The following is a 16,376-nucleotide window of genomic DNA, read 5'->3' on the forward strand; positions in this document are numbered from 1 at the left end:
GACCTGTTATCCAGAATACTTGGGACCTGGGGTTTTCTGGATAACAGATCTGTAATTTGGGTCTTCATGCCTTAAGTCTACTAGAAAATCATATAAACATGAAATAAACCCAATAGTCTGGTTTTGCTTCCAATAAGGATTAATTATATCTTAGTTGGGATCAAGTACAAGCGACTGTTTTATTATTACACAGAAAAAGGAAATCAGTCTTAGAAATTTGATTAATTATAATGGAGTCTATGGGAGACGGCCTTTCTGTAATTCAGAACTTTCTGGATAACGGATCCCATACCTGTACTGCATCTGAAATCTGCTTACTTTATATATGAATACCAGGGGTTGGCTGAAAGGTTTAATGCCCAATAGGCATCATTTATTAAATATGGGTCATGTAAAGGTCCCAGAATGAAAATATTTCACACACAATTTTCTTGAGCAAAAAACAGAGAATATAAAATCACTAGAATCCAATGAAACCATTCAAATAAATGCATTTTGCCTCTGAGATTGGCAGTTGAGTTGTTCACCTTTCAGTTAACTGTCAGTAAGATGAACAGAGGGATATTCTCAGACAATTTGTCATTTTTTATTATTTGTGGTTTTTGACTTATTTCGCTTTTTATTCAGCAGCTCTCCAGTTTGTCATTTCAGCCATCTGGTTGCTAGGGTCCAAATTCCCCTAGCAACCGTGCATTGATGTGAATAAGAGACTGGAATATGAATAGGAGAGGCCTGAATAGAAAGATGAGGAATAATAAACTATAACAATATATTTGTAGCCTTACAGGACATTTGTTTTTAGATGAGGTCAGTGACCCCCATTTTAAAGCTGCAAAGAGTCCGAAGATAAAGGCAAATTATTCAAACAATATAAAATAAACAATGAAGACCAATTGCAAAGTTGCTTAGATTTGGCCACTCTATAACAGGTGAACCACCCTTTTAAAATTGCATTTTGATTAGTTGTAATGAAGTTTAAAGGGCACATTATACTGAGCTGAAAATATGTCCTCAGATGTGAGTGATCTGTGATGCTGCGTCCCCCCCCCCACTCCCTCTCTGCACAAAAGATGGAGAATGAGGCGAGTCGTGTATAAAGGGGATGTTTTAGTCGGTACAAAATACAAACAATATTAAAGTTGAATTAGTCCTTACTGGGCTGAGAGATCAGTGCTCCTCCAGTTATTATGAGAATCTATTTTCCATACAAGAATTAAACAGATTTCAGTGTTTGAGATATTTAGCCTTCAGTTTTCTTCTTCATAATGTACACGGTTAATATTAACAAACGGCCCCTGTCATTGTCTTCCCCTTGTGCCTGTGGATTCCATTGATAAAGAATTGAACAAAACACAATGTTCCAATTAGTATTTGTATCACAGTTTCCTGTTAATAAATAACCAACTACATTGTGTTGACATCTAATTGTCTAAATAGCCTATTGCTGCTACTTCCCTTGTTTTGTGACAGTCATGTGGTTTCGTACCCGCCCACATATGCAAATTAGGATTCTGATTCGGCCTAATCTTTTGCGAAGGATTCGGGGGGTTCGGCCAAATCCAAAATAGTGGATACGTTGCATCTCTAATTGTTCAGTCGAATCAGAATCCTGCTGAAAGGCCAAATCCTGGCTGACCCCCAAACCCAATCCTGGATTATATTTCATCCCTACAACAATCACACCAGAGACCCTCCTTTTGTACAAGTCTTTGGTGATCCTTTTATTGGATGAAAGAGATTTCTGCTTTGTCTCTCCTTCCGCTATCGGATCAACAATAAAGAAATCACCTGGAAAGAAACAAAAAAAATCAACAGGTAGAATTTAAAAATAAAAGGATCATTGTATGTCAATTTGGGTCCTTTAATATTCACCAAAGCAACATGCACAGCTGAATCAATTCCAGGCCCGGCCTTAACTGTGCATGAGCCACGGTTGTGACCCACGTTTGAGAGGACCTGAAAAATGCAAGATGTCCACCAAACCCAGAAGTGAACGTATAACAATGGAAACATTCTGTTTGTGAAGTCCCTGGTGGGAGATCTGACGTAAGAGCGGTGGTTGTCAGAATGAGTTTATTCTCTCTTAAGGGCAGAGACAAACACTCGGATTCGGGGAAATGAGTCACCTGGTGACAAATCTCCTCTTCTTTGGGGCGACTAATCTCCCCGAACTGCCTCTCCTGCCTTGGCACTCGGATCGCTTCGTTTTCTCAAGTTGCCTCACGAGGAAACTTTGGGCGACTTTGGAAAACAAACACTCAGAGTGCCGTTCTGCCGGCAGGAAGCAGTTCGGGGAGATAAGTCGCCCCAAAGAAGAGGAGATCTCCCCAAATCGCAGCGCGTGTCTCTGCCCTATCCCTGAATTTATGTATTATTATTGTATGTTTTACATGGGAATAAGATTTGGTTTTACATAGGGATGCACTGAATCCACTATTTTGAATTCGGCCAAACCCCTGAATCCTTCACAAAAGATTTGGCCGAATACTGAGCCGAAATTGAATCCTAATTTGCATATGTAAATTAGGGGTCTGAAGGGGAAAACATTTTTTACTTCCTTGTTTTGACAAAAAGTCGTGCAGTTTCCCTCCTAGCCCCTAATTTGCATATGCAAATTCGGTTCAGCCAGGCAGAAGGATTCGGCGGAATCCTGGTGAAAAGGCCAATTCCTGAACCGAATCCTGCATTTGGTGCATCCCTAGTTTTACAGAACCTTCAGATTTACCTCTATCCAAATGTTCTTCCTAAATTGTGTTGTCATGTTACCCAGAAATCATTCTCTTCAGACGTTTCATCCTCATGACGATTGTTACCAGGGCTTCCTACAACCTGGAAGAATAAAGGGTTTGAAAATAAAGTACTTTTTCCACTATTATAAAATGTGATGTTATTCCTATTGTATGAGCAGTCCCAGACTTCATGTGCTCCCGGTGTAGGATGCAGAGGAAAAGAACTATAAGGCGACTGACAAATGTTATACAGACGTAATGGGAGGAGATGGTAAACTGGTAAAAATATAAAACACACACACGGTGCAAAAACAAAAACATGGGTGAGAAATTCTGGATGAAAATGAAAGGGAATGTGACAGAAGGGGTGCAGCTCCTGAACGAGTGTAAGTTCTTAAGTTCTGAGTGAAGTATTAGAAGAGTGTAATGAACAGTTTGGAGAGAAGCTCAGAAATGTAGGGGGAGGTGAGCGGCTGAATGAGGGGTCACTAGTCTGAATTTGAATCCAGTAGAGTAAGACAAAGTCCTGAATTGGGTTGGGTACCCCCAGAATACCGGACACCTGGTGGGGTTGTGGGAGGAAAATCACACCCTCATGTTAATGCGGGACAGTTTTCCAGTGACAACCGATGGCTCCCGTTCAGGCGGGACTGTTTCTGGCTGTTTCTGCCCTGGGTGGCTCCTTATTCCAGCCGTTACTTGAATGTCTCGAGGAATGCGTCAAGATTAGGGATGGCCGAATTTAACCTGTTTCCTTTCACCAAACATTCATGCCTGCGAAAATCCACCGAAATGCATTAAAGCCTATTGGCGGTAAAAAAAAACTTTTGACACACAAAATGTTCTTTAGACACACATCATTTTTTTTTCTCTCATGGAAGTCTTTGGGCATCACTGAACTTCCTCCACGTCCCTAAATTTCTTCGTCGTGGCTCTCGTTCTATCAGGCTCTCTGGGCTGCGGCCAGTGCCATTTTGTTCTGGACAACGCGCAGCTCTGCATAAACATCACCAGCACATTTTACAGCCACAAATCACCACATGCAGCTAAATTTGGGTCCAGGAAGCAGGTAAGTGGGTCGGGTCCAGGAACATGAAGGTCACATTGCCGGTTGCAGTTTCGGGTTTCAAAAATGGCCCCGCGCAGGACTCTAGTGTAGGATTTAGTGTGGAATGTGTAAGAGGGAGAGGATGGGATTTCTAGAAGAGCAGTGCAGATTTGCAGCTACACAAGTCTGATCCAAACTGGGATTTGCACCCACAACGTTCATGAGTTCTGCTTGGAATTGTCTGTTTGGGTCTTTTGCATTGAGACTTGTTAGGAGGAAACGTATTAAGTGCACAAGTAGGGGGGGTGCAATACTGAACAGGGGGACAAGAGATGATTGATAGATTAGAGCAAAGGCAGTGAAACTAAATATGTGACACATGTCATGTCCGGCCATGTTTGGGGGAGCTGGGACAGGAGTGTAAGTTGGAATGTGAGCAGATTGTTCAGATAGGGGGGAAGTGAATGATCCCTATAAATATCATATACTTTGTATATTAATCACTTCAACCCACCAGACTATTGTACACGACAATAAATCCAACGAACAATTCTACAGCAGCTTCTGTATGTTCAATAAAACAGCCATGCACAGACCTCCCAACAGTTCTCACTGGCGTCTGTCTCACGTCTGTCTCTCACGTCTGTCTCACGTCTGTCTCAATGAAAACTCAGCTTATTCCCTGCGACTAAGGGACAAGTAAATTTATCATTCACATAAAAGACATAAATACAGGTCCATAATAATGACAATTGCCAACATTTCTCCCTGCTGCACAATTTGGGGATAAAAATGGGATATGGGAATGTTGTAGACAGTTTATTTCAGGTTGTACAAATATACAACACCCTCAGCGCTTATTATTTTCTGGAGATGAAATATTAAGTTTTCTTATTAGTCCACGTTGGTTAATTTTACTTCTGTTCTATTGTTCCTGTCATTTAATCCTCTTAAACTTCCTCCATGTACAAAGAACAAATCTCTGATACATAAATGTTTCTTAAATAGCACTGTGCTATAGAGACTTAGGGATACACTATTTTGGATTCGGCCAAACCCGCAAATCCTTCGCAAAAGATTTGGCCGAATTTGCGTACGTAAATTAGGGGTGGGAAGGGGAAAACATTTTTTACTTCCTTGATTTGTGATAACAAGTCACACAATTTCCCTCCCCGCCCCTAATTTGCATATGCAAATTTGGATTTGGTTCGGCCGGGCAGAAGGATTTGGTTGAACCTGAATCCTGCTGAAAAAGGCCGAATCCTGAACGAATCCTGAACTAATCCTAGATTGGGTGCAAATAGTAACAAATGAAAGGATGTGTGTGGGCAGCAATTTAGACAACACTCATTCCCTTCATTCTGTCCCAAGCTGATACAATATTATAGTCAATTATTAAATAAAGAAGCCTCGGGCTACGGGTCATCCAAGGCTTCCATTTAGCCAAGATGACTTCTGTATTACATTATCTGCGCAATTCTATTAACCTTTGTAGAATGTAGAAGGGTTATAAACACAGTGGTGTGAACTGGGATATGAAAAAGCTGAAATGAGTAGCAGAGGCGCTGAACAGAATGATGAGCAATAAAAAGTAACAATACTTCTGAGAACAAAAGCTTTTTGGCTGCTGAGGCCAGTGACCCCCCTAGTGAAAGCTAAAATTAGGTAGAATAGGACAACAAAAGACTGAAAACGTAACAAATAACGACCAATTGAAAAATTGTTAAGAACAGGTCATACTATAACATGTTAACTTAAACCACCCCTTTAGAGGAGAACCAAACCCTTAATTATAAAAAGCCCTACTGGGACATAGATCCCCCCTCCCTGCTCCCCCCCAGCCTAGGTGTTACCCCCCAGTAAATGCCCCTAACTCTTTACTTACCCCTCGTGCAGATTCAGCTCATCAGAGTTCACGGCAGCCATCTTGTCTTATTGAAGAGAAGAAAATGGCACCCGTGAACTCCGCTGCACAGAATCTGCACTGAGGGGTAAGTAAAGAGTTAGGGGCATTTAACAAAGGTAACACTTAGGCTGGGAGGGAGTAGAGAGGGGGGTCTATGTAGGGCTTTTTATAATTAAGGGTTTGGTTCTCCTTTAAGGCATTGCCCCTGGGTAAGTGTCAGACCTCAGACGTAGTGTAACTATAAGCTGGTGCTCAGTGGGCTCAACATAATCACCACATGTTTACGCTTTTGTTTCTTTCGACATTATTATAAATTCTCTTTGTTTAGTAACACAAAGCCGTAGATAAAAGGCGGGTGTATGTGAGGCCGGAACAAGTGGGAAATCTCCGGGAGCCTCTCCATCTTTAATTCCACGCGTCACTTTGTAAAGGGACCTGAAAGTACAAACACAATTATTATTATTATTAGAGTTTACACACAATCTAATTCCATTGTGACTTTCCTCTGAGCCTGCGAGTGTTTCTCTAACCCAATGAATTCAATATTCCACAGAAATGTGACCTTTAAAATGACGCTTGGGCATAATCGGACCCTTAAACGGGTTGTTTCACCTTTAAATTAACTCAGATGTACAGATATTCTGAGACAATTTGTAATTGGTTTTCATTTGTTATGGTTTTTGACTTATTTAGCTTTTTATTCAGCAGTTCTCTAGTTTCAGCCGTCTGGTTGCTATGGTCCAGATTCCCCTAGCAACCATGCACTGATTTGACTATTATTATTATTAACATGTATTTATATATAGCGCCAACATATTGCGTAGCACTGTATTCGACTGGAATATGAATTGGAGAGGTCTGAATAGAAAGAGGAGTAATAAAATGTAACAATAACAATACATTTGTAGCATTACAGAGCATTTGTTTTTAGATGGGGTCAGCGACCCCAATTTGGAAGCGGAAATGAATCAGAAGAAGATGGCAAATAACCAAAAAACTATAAAAAAGAAATAATGAAGACCAATGGAAAAGTTGCTTAGAATGAGTCATTCTGTAACTTACTGACAGCTAAAGGGGAACGTCCCATGATGTCAATGAAGAGAGAAATAAATGAATCAGACGCAGACAATAAATATACTGAGACAACTAATTCAATAACTGCAACAACTTATACGATTCACAAATATCGAAATGACTTAATCACTTCTCGTCACAAACGATCTATTTTACTCTCATCACTGTGAGGAGAAGAAGCGGATAAAGTTCTTTAACTTCCTGGTTCAACAGAACGGAAACCATGCGAGTGAACTTTCTGAAGCACTTCCGCTGCCGTCATCAGCAGGGGTGTACAAACATGGCCGCGAATGGGTGTAACGCGGGGAAAAGCCTACTTCCGGTGGCTTTGGAATCGCATATTGTACAGTGAGGTGTTTCCCGCATTAGCACTTCCGGTTGGAGGGAGAGAGAAGAACTTGAGTGTTCGGGGGCAGTTGGCGGAAAGACGTGAAAATTGTGAGTTGTGATTGACATTGGATGTTAATGAACACGATTAGATTTAGATCCGCTGACTAAATAATGGCACAAATAAGAGCGAGTGAAAGTGACATCTTTACCTTTTGCTCAATCAATACGTGACGTAACTGAGCTGAGTCATTGACTGAGTGGAATTGTAGTGCTGACAGCTTTAGTCTTACTTCTAATTGACTACACTGTACAATATAAAATGTCATTCCTGAAGCAGCAAGTGTATTTAGTTGTAATATTGGTGTGTAGGTGCATCTCAGCTCATTTTGCCTGGTCATGTGATTTCAGAAAGAGCCAGTACTTTAGGATGGAACTGCTTTCTGGCAGCCTGTTGTTTCTCCTACTCAATGGAACTGAATGTGTCTCAGTGGGACCTGGATTTTACTATTGAGTGTTGTTCTTAGATCTACCAGGCAGCTGTTATCTTGTGTTAGGGAGCTGCTATCTGGTTACCTTCCCATTGTTCTGTTGTTTGGCTGCTGGGGGGAAAGGGAGGGGGCGATATCACTCCAACTTGCAGTACAGCAGTAAAGAGAGACTGAAGTTGATCAGAGCACAAATTAGAGTCCTGCGCGGGTCTATTTTTTTGGAACCCATACCCGACCTGCAATCCCACCCGGACCCCGAACCCGCATTCTTACCTGCTTGGACCCGCTACCTGACCCGCAAGTACCTTATTCGCGACCTGCTGACCATCAGTAATCATTGAGGTGGGGGGTGTTGGGCTGATCCAATCGTGGACCCTAGGGCCCAACAATCGGATCATAATGCATTTGAAACGGACGGTCGGATCGTGGAACCGCATACACACAGAATCTGACGGGATTTTTTGACCTGCCTGATCGAGATGTTGCCCAATTTCAGGCACTTATTGATTGGGGAAGCCCATCGGATGGCCTCACACATGGGCCAATAAGCTGCCGGCTCTGTCTGTCTGTCGCAGCTTTTATTGGCCTGTCTATGTGGCCTTTAGTCTATGTGGCATTTACACTGGGCTTCCAGTAATGTCTAGGAATGCACAAAAGCATTTTGCCAAAATATCACTCAAAGGGCCTCTAGGCGTCTGAAGGACCAGCTTCAGTGTGTGGAAACTTCTATTTTAAAGAAAAAAACATTTATATGTAATGTTTATTTATTTAGGTTCATGTTGCAAAAAAATGAGCAATTTTGAATTTCTAAAGTGCCAAATTTTTCCTTCCCACCATGACCAGTCGCCTGACAAGCTCGTGCCTGAATGGTTTCCAGTGACCTCAAACAACGAGCGGCTGGAAAAATGATGATCCGTGTTTAGATTTGAACCCAGAAATCATATGTACAAATTGTGACTACTTCACAATGTATCATTGTTTTACTAATCCATATGACAGACAGAACCACTGCAAGTCGTGATGATTAAAACACATTTTGTGCATTTGAGACTCATGGGAAAACCGCATTAGATGAGTTCTCAAAAACAAATTTCTATTTTCAAATACGTTGAGCGACATTTTTCGTAGCAGTGCAGTGAATACTTTCTACTTGATGCCCATGTACTTTCTTTATCTCATCTAATAATTTATGAATATCTACCTGTTTGTTTTTTTGCTTTTATTGGTTGCTCAGGGTTACTGCTCCTTTAAATAAAGCAGATGGTACTGTGAAAATATAAACATAATTCCAATAAATCTGTTGCTATATATTCAGTTATTCTTTGTAGACTTCATGAAGGGTTTTTGAAAGGCCTATTCGTATGTAGGTTCTTATGGACCCTCGTATAATCATAATAATTGTTTTTTTTTTTAAATCTCAGGTGAAAATGTCATCAACATCCCAAAAACACAGAGACTTTGTGGCAGAGCCAATGGGAGAAAAGTCAGTCCAATGTCTGGCAGGTATTGGTGACACATTGGGGCGCAGGCTTGAGGAAAAAGGGTTTGATAAGGTAAAAGATATGGGAAAGTATTAATGAAGAATTGAAAGGAAATGCTTTTTTATTTGTCTTTTTAATTTGAATTGCCACTTCAGCTTCGGGTAGTGACCTCTTTAAAGGGGTTGCTCTCTTTAAATTAACTTTTAATATGATGTAGATATTCTAACTCAATTTCCATTGGTTTTCATTTTCTATTAAATTATTCAGCTTTAGACACTGCTTGTGATGGGATTGCTAGGGTCCAAATTCCCCTAGAAACCAGGCACTGATGTGAATAAGAGACTGGAATATGAAGAGGAGAGGTCTGAATAGAAAGAGGAGGAATAAAAAGTAACAATAAATGTGTAGCCTTACTGAGCATTTGTTTTTTTAGATGGGGTCAGTGATGCAGATTTGAAAGCTGAAGAGTCAGAGGAAGAAGGCAAATAATTAAAAAACTATAAATATAGAAAATGAAGGGCAAATGAAAAGTTGCTTAGAATTAGCATAACATAAAGGTGCATCACCCTCGGTGTAACAATAGAGCAATTCATTTGTAACCATTGGTTTCCTTATATTCTCTGTAAGGGGACTAATCTCGTGGGTATCACTGTACATGTCCTGACGTTTCTATTGTCTGTCCCAATGACTGGCTTGTCTGTTGCGTCTTCACTGGGGGAAAAGGAAAAGTTTTTGTTGCAATTGACAGAACACCTGCAAAATAAAAGTGAGTAGGGATGCACTGAACCCACTATTTTGAATTCAGCCGAACCCCCGAATATGCAATGCAAATTAGGGGTGGGAAGGGGAAAACATTTTTTACTAAAGTCACACATTTTCCCTCCCTGTCCCTAATTTGCATATGCAAATTCAGTTCGGCTGGGCAGAAGTATTCGGCCGAATCCTGGATTCAGTGCATCCCTAGTAGGGAGCACAGCGTTGTACACAGTGTTCTCTGTTTATACTCCATTCCCTAAAGAGATGAAACTACAATATTGTCTTGTGTCACACAGTATAAAGATACTCAAACACAATTCTATTCTCCTATTACAAGAACGTTAAAAAGGTTATTCTGCAATTCTTTATAAACCAATATCCAACATAACCAGTCACATAACCAGTCACATAACCAGTCACATAACCAGTCACATAACCAGTGCCTTTATTCATTAGGTCTCTGTCAAATACCCCAATGATCAACCTAAAGCCTAATTCTTTTTTTTTTTTTTTTTAATAAAGTCAGCTAATGGCATAAAAAGCACAGTTAATCATGTGAAGTTAGAATAAGTAAGATCAGGTATAATTTATTAGCTAGACCACACCTGGAATACATGGGGGTATATTTATCAAACAGTGAAGTTAGAGACCACCACAGTCCACTAGAGTGAAATTCCACCACTCTCCATTCATTTCTATGGGATTTTAAAAGGCGTCTTTATCAAAGGATGAACTTTCACTTTCACCCATTGATAAATACTCTTTTAAAAATCCCATAGAAATGAATGGAGATTGGCGGAATTTCACTTTAGAGGACTGTGGTGGTCTTTAACTCTTTGATAAATATACCCCTAAGTATCTACAAAGGCTAAAAGAGGCTAAAAATTTCCAGAGACTGCCCCCCTATATTTATGCACTAGAATTATATATAAAGTTTGTGTTAATGAGTTAATGAAGGGCTCTTCTATTAATGACAAACTGCTTCTTTTCTAGGCTTATGTGGTGTTGGGTCAGTTTCTTGTTTTGAAGAAGGATGAAGAGCTTTTCAAGGAGTGGCTGAAAGATGCCTGTTCTGCCAATGCCAAGCAGTCTAGAGATTGTTACGGCTGCCTAAAAGAATGGTGTGATGCCTTTTTGTAATGTATTCCTGATGCCTCCCCAAAGCCACACAAGGTTGCCAGACGCATCATTATCTTGAAGGCCAAGCAACTTGCCCACGTTTGAGACATTTCTATTGGACTAGGAAAGAAATCTATGGGCATATGAACAATTTTAGAAATAACAGATGATCCATGATGACCATTTCCAATAAAATAATCCCTCGATATTATTCAATCTGATGCTTCTATATGTGTAGTAGCAACGGCCACAATATTCTCTATTCTGTATATTTAGTTTAATAGGAATTTCAGTGGCGTCTTTTATTTATTTTAAATACACTCGAATGCAACTGGTTTTATCTTTATCCTATGCTAAGGATTGAGCTGACGCATTTTTCTTGGGAAGATGTCATCAATGTTGTATTTGTCTGTTTCAGCATTTCTATAAACATTTATCTGAATGAATATTGTGCATCTTGGAGTGAGTTAAAGTTTGTTCTATGCATATAATTATTACAAATGAAAGAACCCAGTATAGACCGTTGTTTTATCTCTGTTCGTATATTTAATACAAATGAATGATTTCTAGACCTGATCCCATGTTCATAGATTTTCCTGATGTCCCACAGAAAAGAACAAAACCTGTTTCTGTGTATAGTTTGTCTGTCTCAATACAGTTCTACTATTGTCCTCTCGTTATTCATGGATACGGGTTTCACTTTATACTGACACCATTTTTATTTTTAAAGTTCATTTCTTTAATGGAGAACTAAAGGTGTAATCACTGTGAGGGGGATGCCAAAATATTAGGCAGCCCCAGTGATTATAATCACTTACCTGATACCCTGGGCCAGCTCAGCTGTTATTGCCCTGCACTGCAACTTGCAAAATGCAGTTTTGGAAGCAATTGAAACTAACAAAGTGTTTTCCACCTAAATTGCAGTGGGAGTTGCATCTGCTGCAATGCAGTCATGTGTGTATGTTGTTGCAGTTGCATGTAGACAAGAATCACAAGCAATAGAGCTGAACATTTTCTGCGGCCTGGGGGTTTGGAGCCGACAGTAACTCCAGGGTTCCCCTGCGTCGGTAACTTTAATCAATTTGCAAAAGGAGTCCGTGCCAAGTACAACTATACAGAGGTGCAAATAGTGCATCTTGATGCAAGTACCTTTAATAAATATGATGTTTCATGCCTCGGACTGCGGCCAACTCAAATTCAGTACAGTAAGTAAATGCTGTGAGTAGGATTTCTATCTGTCTGGTTTGAACTGAACAGACCAGTTTTACCCTGAATGTCCAAATTGTCTTTGTGCATTTCAGAGACATGAAACCCAGACAGTCTTTACTATCTAGTCAATTTCATGTCCTTACACCATCGGCCTGTCCTCATGCCATATTGACTTGCTGATTGGTTCCTTTAATAAATACAATTGCAGCTGCCCTGCATCAGACAAGGGGCTTATAAAGTATGTAGGCACAGCAGATTGGACTGAGAGTTTGGGTTGGGGGTGGTTGTGGTTCAACAAAATGTTGTCCATTAAGGTCCAAATACACGTAAATGCTACATCCAACCTGCCTGTAAAACTGCTCCTATTGGTGCTGGGGGACACTGTAACTACAGGCACCCTGGAACATCTGGGGGTTCCCACAGGGTGTTTGTACCTATAGTTGCACCAGACTTGCACAAAATGAATCGGAAACAAACACGTTTTTTATGGAACAATCCAGAAATAATGCAAACTCAGGAAATGCCTGATCCAACTTGCACCCGAACTGCGTCAAAATGTGAACTGTTTTGACAAATTGTTGCAGCAAATTTATGGGAAAAATGTTGCATTATGGACAAAAAAAAATGTTTTTTTTGTCTTGACTTTGCACTACTGGATTTCATGTGTCTCTAAGGATTAACTCAAAAATATTCCAAGTTGAAATAAAAAGTACTTTGCAGAGCAATACAGAAAGACCAAAATATGCTGCACTCTGCTCCTCTGAATGGCAAGTTACACCATGTGCCTTCCCCTAATGAATATACAGTCTGCACAGAATTCCTCAGGGGCAGTTGCAGGTCTCTGTCCTCTGAAGTCATAAATGAGCCTAATTTTGCACAAATAATTTACCTTTATACAACTCACCTATAGCATTGAGGATAAGCATCTGGTAGGGGGCTGTGCAGGTATTGCATAAAATGTATTGTAGTGTCTGTACTTCTACATAATTTCTCTGGGAGGCTCAACAAAATCAGTAAGTAAAAGCCTTTAAAGTCGCAGTAATTCAGTATAGTCACAGTTCACAATTATTGCCCTTTGTTGATTTTGTTGGGGGGAAAAACTCTTTAAGGAGTGGTAGGGGACCTTAAGGTGGCCCCACTCAGATTTCGGGTCCTTTAGACTGATATCTGCCCAAGAATCGTCCATATATCGTTCGGGCAGGCTTGATTTTTCTGTTGGATTGAGGACCTCATCATTGAGTTTATGGGGCTTGTTTGCCCTAGGGCCGATTGTATTAGCACAATATCACCCAACCAAGGTGGTCCCACTGGGGGAAAGATTTGCTTGTTTTAAGACCACACAAAATGAGTGAATCTTACTGTGTATGGCCACCATAATACTCTCGACTAGACTGTATTACCCGTCACTTTCTTACCAAGAACCTTCATCTCTCGCTGATAACACAAGACTTTTATTACACTCACTTCATTTGGTGCCACTGTCCTATGCAGCAACCAACCTTTATTCAAGGCTTGAAGATCTCTTCTCCCCAGTACTTCTACTGCACACCCCAAACTCCTAGGACATGAGCATCCGATGGTTGTCTCCTAGTGATGGGCGAATTTATTCGGCAGGCGCGAATTCGCGGGAAAAATTCGCTGGCGTCAAAAAAAATTTTCCGAAAAACGGACGCCGGTGTCAAAAACGGGCGCCGGCATCGGAAAAACGGGCGCTGGCGTCAAAAACGAGATGATGGCTACGTTTCGCTAATTTTTCGCCGTTTCGCGAATTTCGCGGGAAATTCGCTAATTTTTCGGCGAAGCTAAAAGGCGCAAATTCGCCCATCACTATTGTCTCCATTTCCAGCAGCTCTGTGTGTAGATATTGGGAGTAAAACTGTAAAAGGTCACAGTTTTAATGTCTCTCTGCCAATCCCTACACTGGCTTCTGCTACCTTTTCAGAATTCAAATTAATGACCCTGACATTCAAAATACTTCATAACTCTGCCCCACCCTACATCTCTGATCTCATCTCTATATACTCACCCAACCGCTTACTACTCTCCTCTGATACTGACCTGCTCCTCAACTCTTCTCTCATTACCTCCTCACATGCTCACATTCAAGGCTTTGCAAGGGCTGCTCCCCTCCTCTGGAACTCTCTCTCACGGTCTGTCCAACTTTCTCCCAATCTTTCTGCTTTCAAAAGATCTCTTCTAAAAATACATATTATTAATAATAATGTTAATAGTAACCATGCTGGGATGTTTGATTATATTGTTGCACAGATATGAACTTGATGCATTCATTTTATAGCATTTATTATTGTTCTTTAGAACCGAAAAACATCTTAAAATTGCAGGACTAGAGTCTGGTTGTACAGGTAATCCAGAGTTAGTCTCGTCTATTGCTCAGGAAACCTTTTAGCTGTGAATATAAAACTCTTTAATCCTTCACTATAACTTCTTATATTACCCTTTAAAACAAACCGTATAATTTTTACAATGTAAACCCCGTGTTGTTACAGGTGCCTGGAACTTGTCACTTGTTTCAACTCAGCTTGAGAACTTGTAAACATTTCTGAGATTTTTGTTCCTGGAGTTTTTCCCAAAGGGACTTTTCTATTTTATAAGAATGCTAAACATCTACAGTATGTGTGCATCAATACTGGCTGCTAAATTAGTTTAATCATTTAGGGGTAGATTTATCAAGGTAGGAATTTTGAATTTGAAAAACTTTGATATTCGAGTTCAAAAAGACCAACTGGTCTTTTTGGCCGAATCGCACGAATCAAAGTACATATATATATGTACAATAAGTGAGAGTCTTCACTTGGCCTGGGATTAATTGGGAAACTACTGTATCTTGTATAATGAACTGCGAGGGGCTCAATGCAGTTGGGAGCAGTAGATAAGGACTGGGATATGAAAAGTAAGAGCAATAGTTCAATGAGAAGCCCGAAGATATAGATAAGAAGTGTAAAGTCAGGCAGCAAACTATTGTAGAACAGGATCGGGGCACCTGACAATCAACCAGAGCAGGAAAGCTCTGAGGAACTCAAGAACTGAGACCAACAAATGGGCAAAGGCACTGGTGTGTATTGGGAATTACAAATATTTGACACAAAAAGACACAAATGAAGTTATGTATTAAAAGGCAAGTAACCCATAACAACCAATATGATGTTTGCTTTTAAACAAGTGACAAGTAAAGGATACCTGCTGATTGGTTGCTATGGGTTACTGCTCTTAGTAACTTAGCATAACCCAAAAGAAGCGATAAAACAAGGGGGCCCTAGGCAACTTGTCACTTCCACTTGCCACTTCCAGTTTACGATAGCACTTCCTGTTTTACTCCTTTTTTTCCTGATCACGCCTACTTCCGATGATGTGACTTCCGGTTTACAATGACAGCACTTCCTGATTCTTGATGGTCAACGGGTCCGGGTTGCGGACAAGGTACTTTTCTTTGCCTTTGGATCAACTAGTAGGTAGGCAGGTTAATATGGAGTTCAAAGGTTGGACTTGATGGGTGTGTGTCTTTTTTCAACCTAACTTACTATGTAAGAAAAAGCACCTTGAATATGATTGCCAGGGGTCCACTGAACAGTTTGATGCCCATTGTGCATAGGTTTACCAAAGTATCTGGCATTTAGAGACACCGATATGAAGTTAGTGCATCCAAATTGTTCAGGACTTTACTTCAGCTACTGAAAAACACATTGACTGCATTTTTTATGGGGTAAAACCACAGAAATATGTTTACCCCCCAAAACCATATATTTTTGGAAAGTACATATTCTACCTGAATCTAGAATGGGTACCCATGCTTTCTGCTCCAAACTACAGAGTGGCAAGGTTTACCCAAAATTGGTGGTTTTGGTGAAATACCTGAAAATTGCCTTTTCAGCATCGTTTTGTTTGTATCATTACCACATAAAGCACCCTAAATATGAACTAAATATTCTGCGGCTGAACTCATAAAAGCGGAACGCAGGGGAGCGCAGCTTTAAACGCCCGTGAGTAAGGGCCCTTAACATCATTTTTGTAGAATGAAAGATTGCTTTAAAGGGGAAGGAAACCTAATCGGCGCAAACCCCACCCCCCTTCCCGTTTGTTGCCCACCCTCCCTCCTCCCCCTGGCCTACCCGTCCTGCTGGGCAAATGCCCCTAACTTGTTCCTTACCCTTCTGCACAGGTCCAGTCTATGGAGTTCACCGACGACATCTTCTTCCACGCGATCTTCTTCCTGCTTTG

General features: G+C 40.6%; 1 protein-coding gene and 1 long non-coding RNA gene across 4 annotated transcripts; one reads left to right on the forward strand and one right to left on the reverse strand.

Annotated features, from left to right (window-relative positions):
* Positions 1–1,090: 1,090 nt before the first annotated feature.
* LOC108715129 lies at positions 1,091–6,979 on the reverse strand. Of its 3 annotated transcripts, none has more exons than XR_001935458.2 (5): positions 6,746–6,979; positions 5,958–6,118; positions 4,292–4,465; positions 2,726–2,829; positions 1,091–1,788 (listed from the first exon to the last, which is right to left on the reverse strand). It is a non-coding gene; the product is annotated as an uncharacterized LOC108715129 (long non-coding RNA). The 3 variants fall into 3 exon arrangements; XR_005960763.1 differs by having other exon boundaries at positions 5,906–6,118; positions 6,746–6,978; XR_005960764.1 differs by having other exon boundaries at positions 1,091–1,318; positions 5,906–6,118; positions 6,746–6,977.
* A 147-nt stretch (positions 6,980–7,126) lies between these two features.
* Positions 7,127–11,369, forward strand: banf1.S (BAF nuclear assembly factor 1 S homeolog). Its single transcript, NM_001093845.1, is given in 3 exon segments — positions 7,127–7,195; positions 8,997–9,128; positions 10,806–11,369. Coding segments are annotated over 2 exon segments (273 nt in total). The 5' UTR covers positions 7,127–7,195; positions 8,997–9,002; the 3' UTR covers positions 10,953–11,369.
* Positions 11,370–16,376: the final 5,007 nt, after the last annotated feature.

Source organism: Xenopus laevis, chromosome 4S (assembly GCF_017654675.1).
Source record: "Xenopus laevis strain J_2021 chromosome 4S, Xenopus_laevis_v10.1, whole genome shotgun sequence".
Classification (NCBI taxonomy): Eukaryota; Metazoa; Chordata; class Amphibia; order Anura; family Pipidae; genus Xenopus; species Xenopus laevis.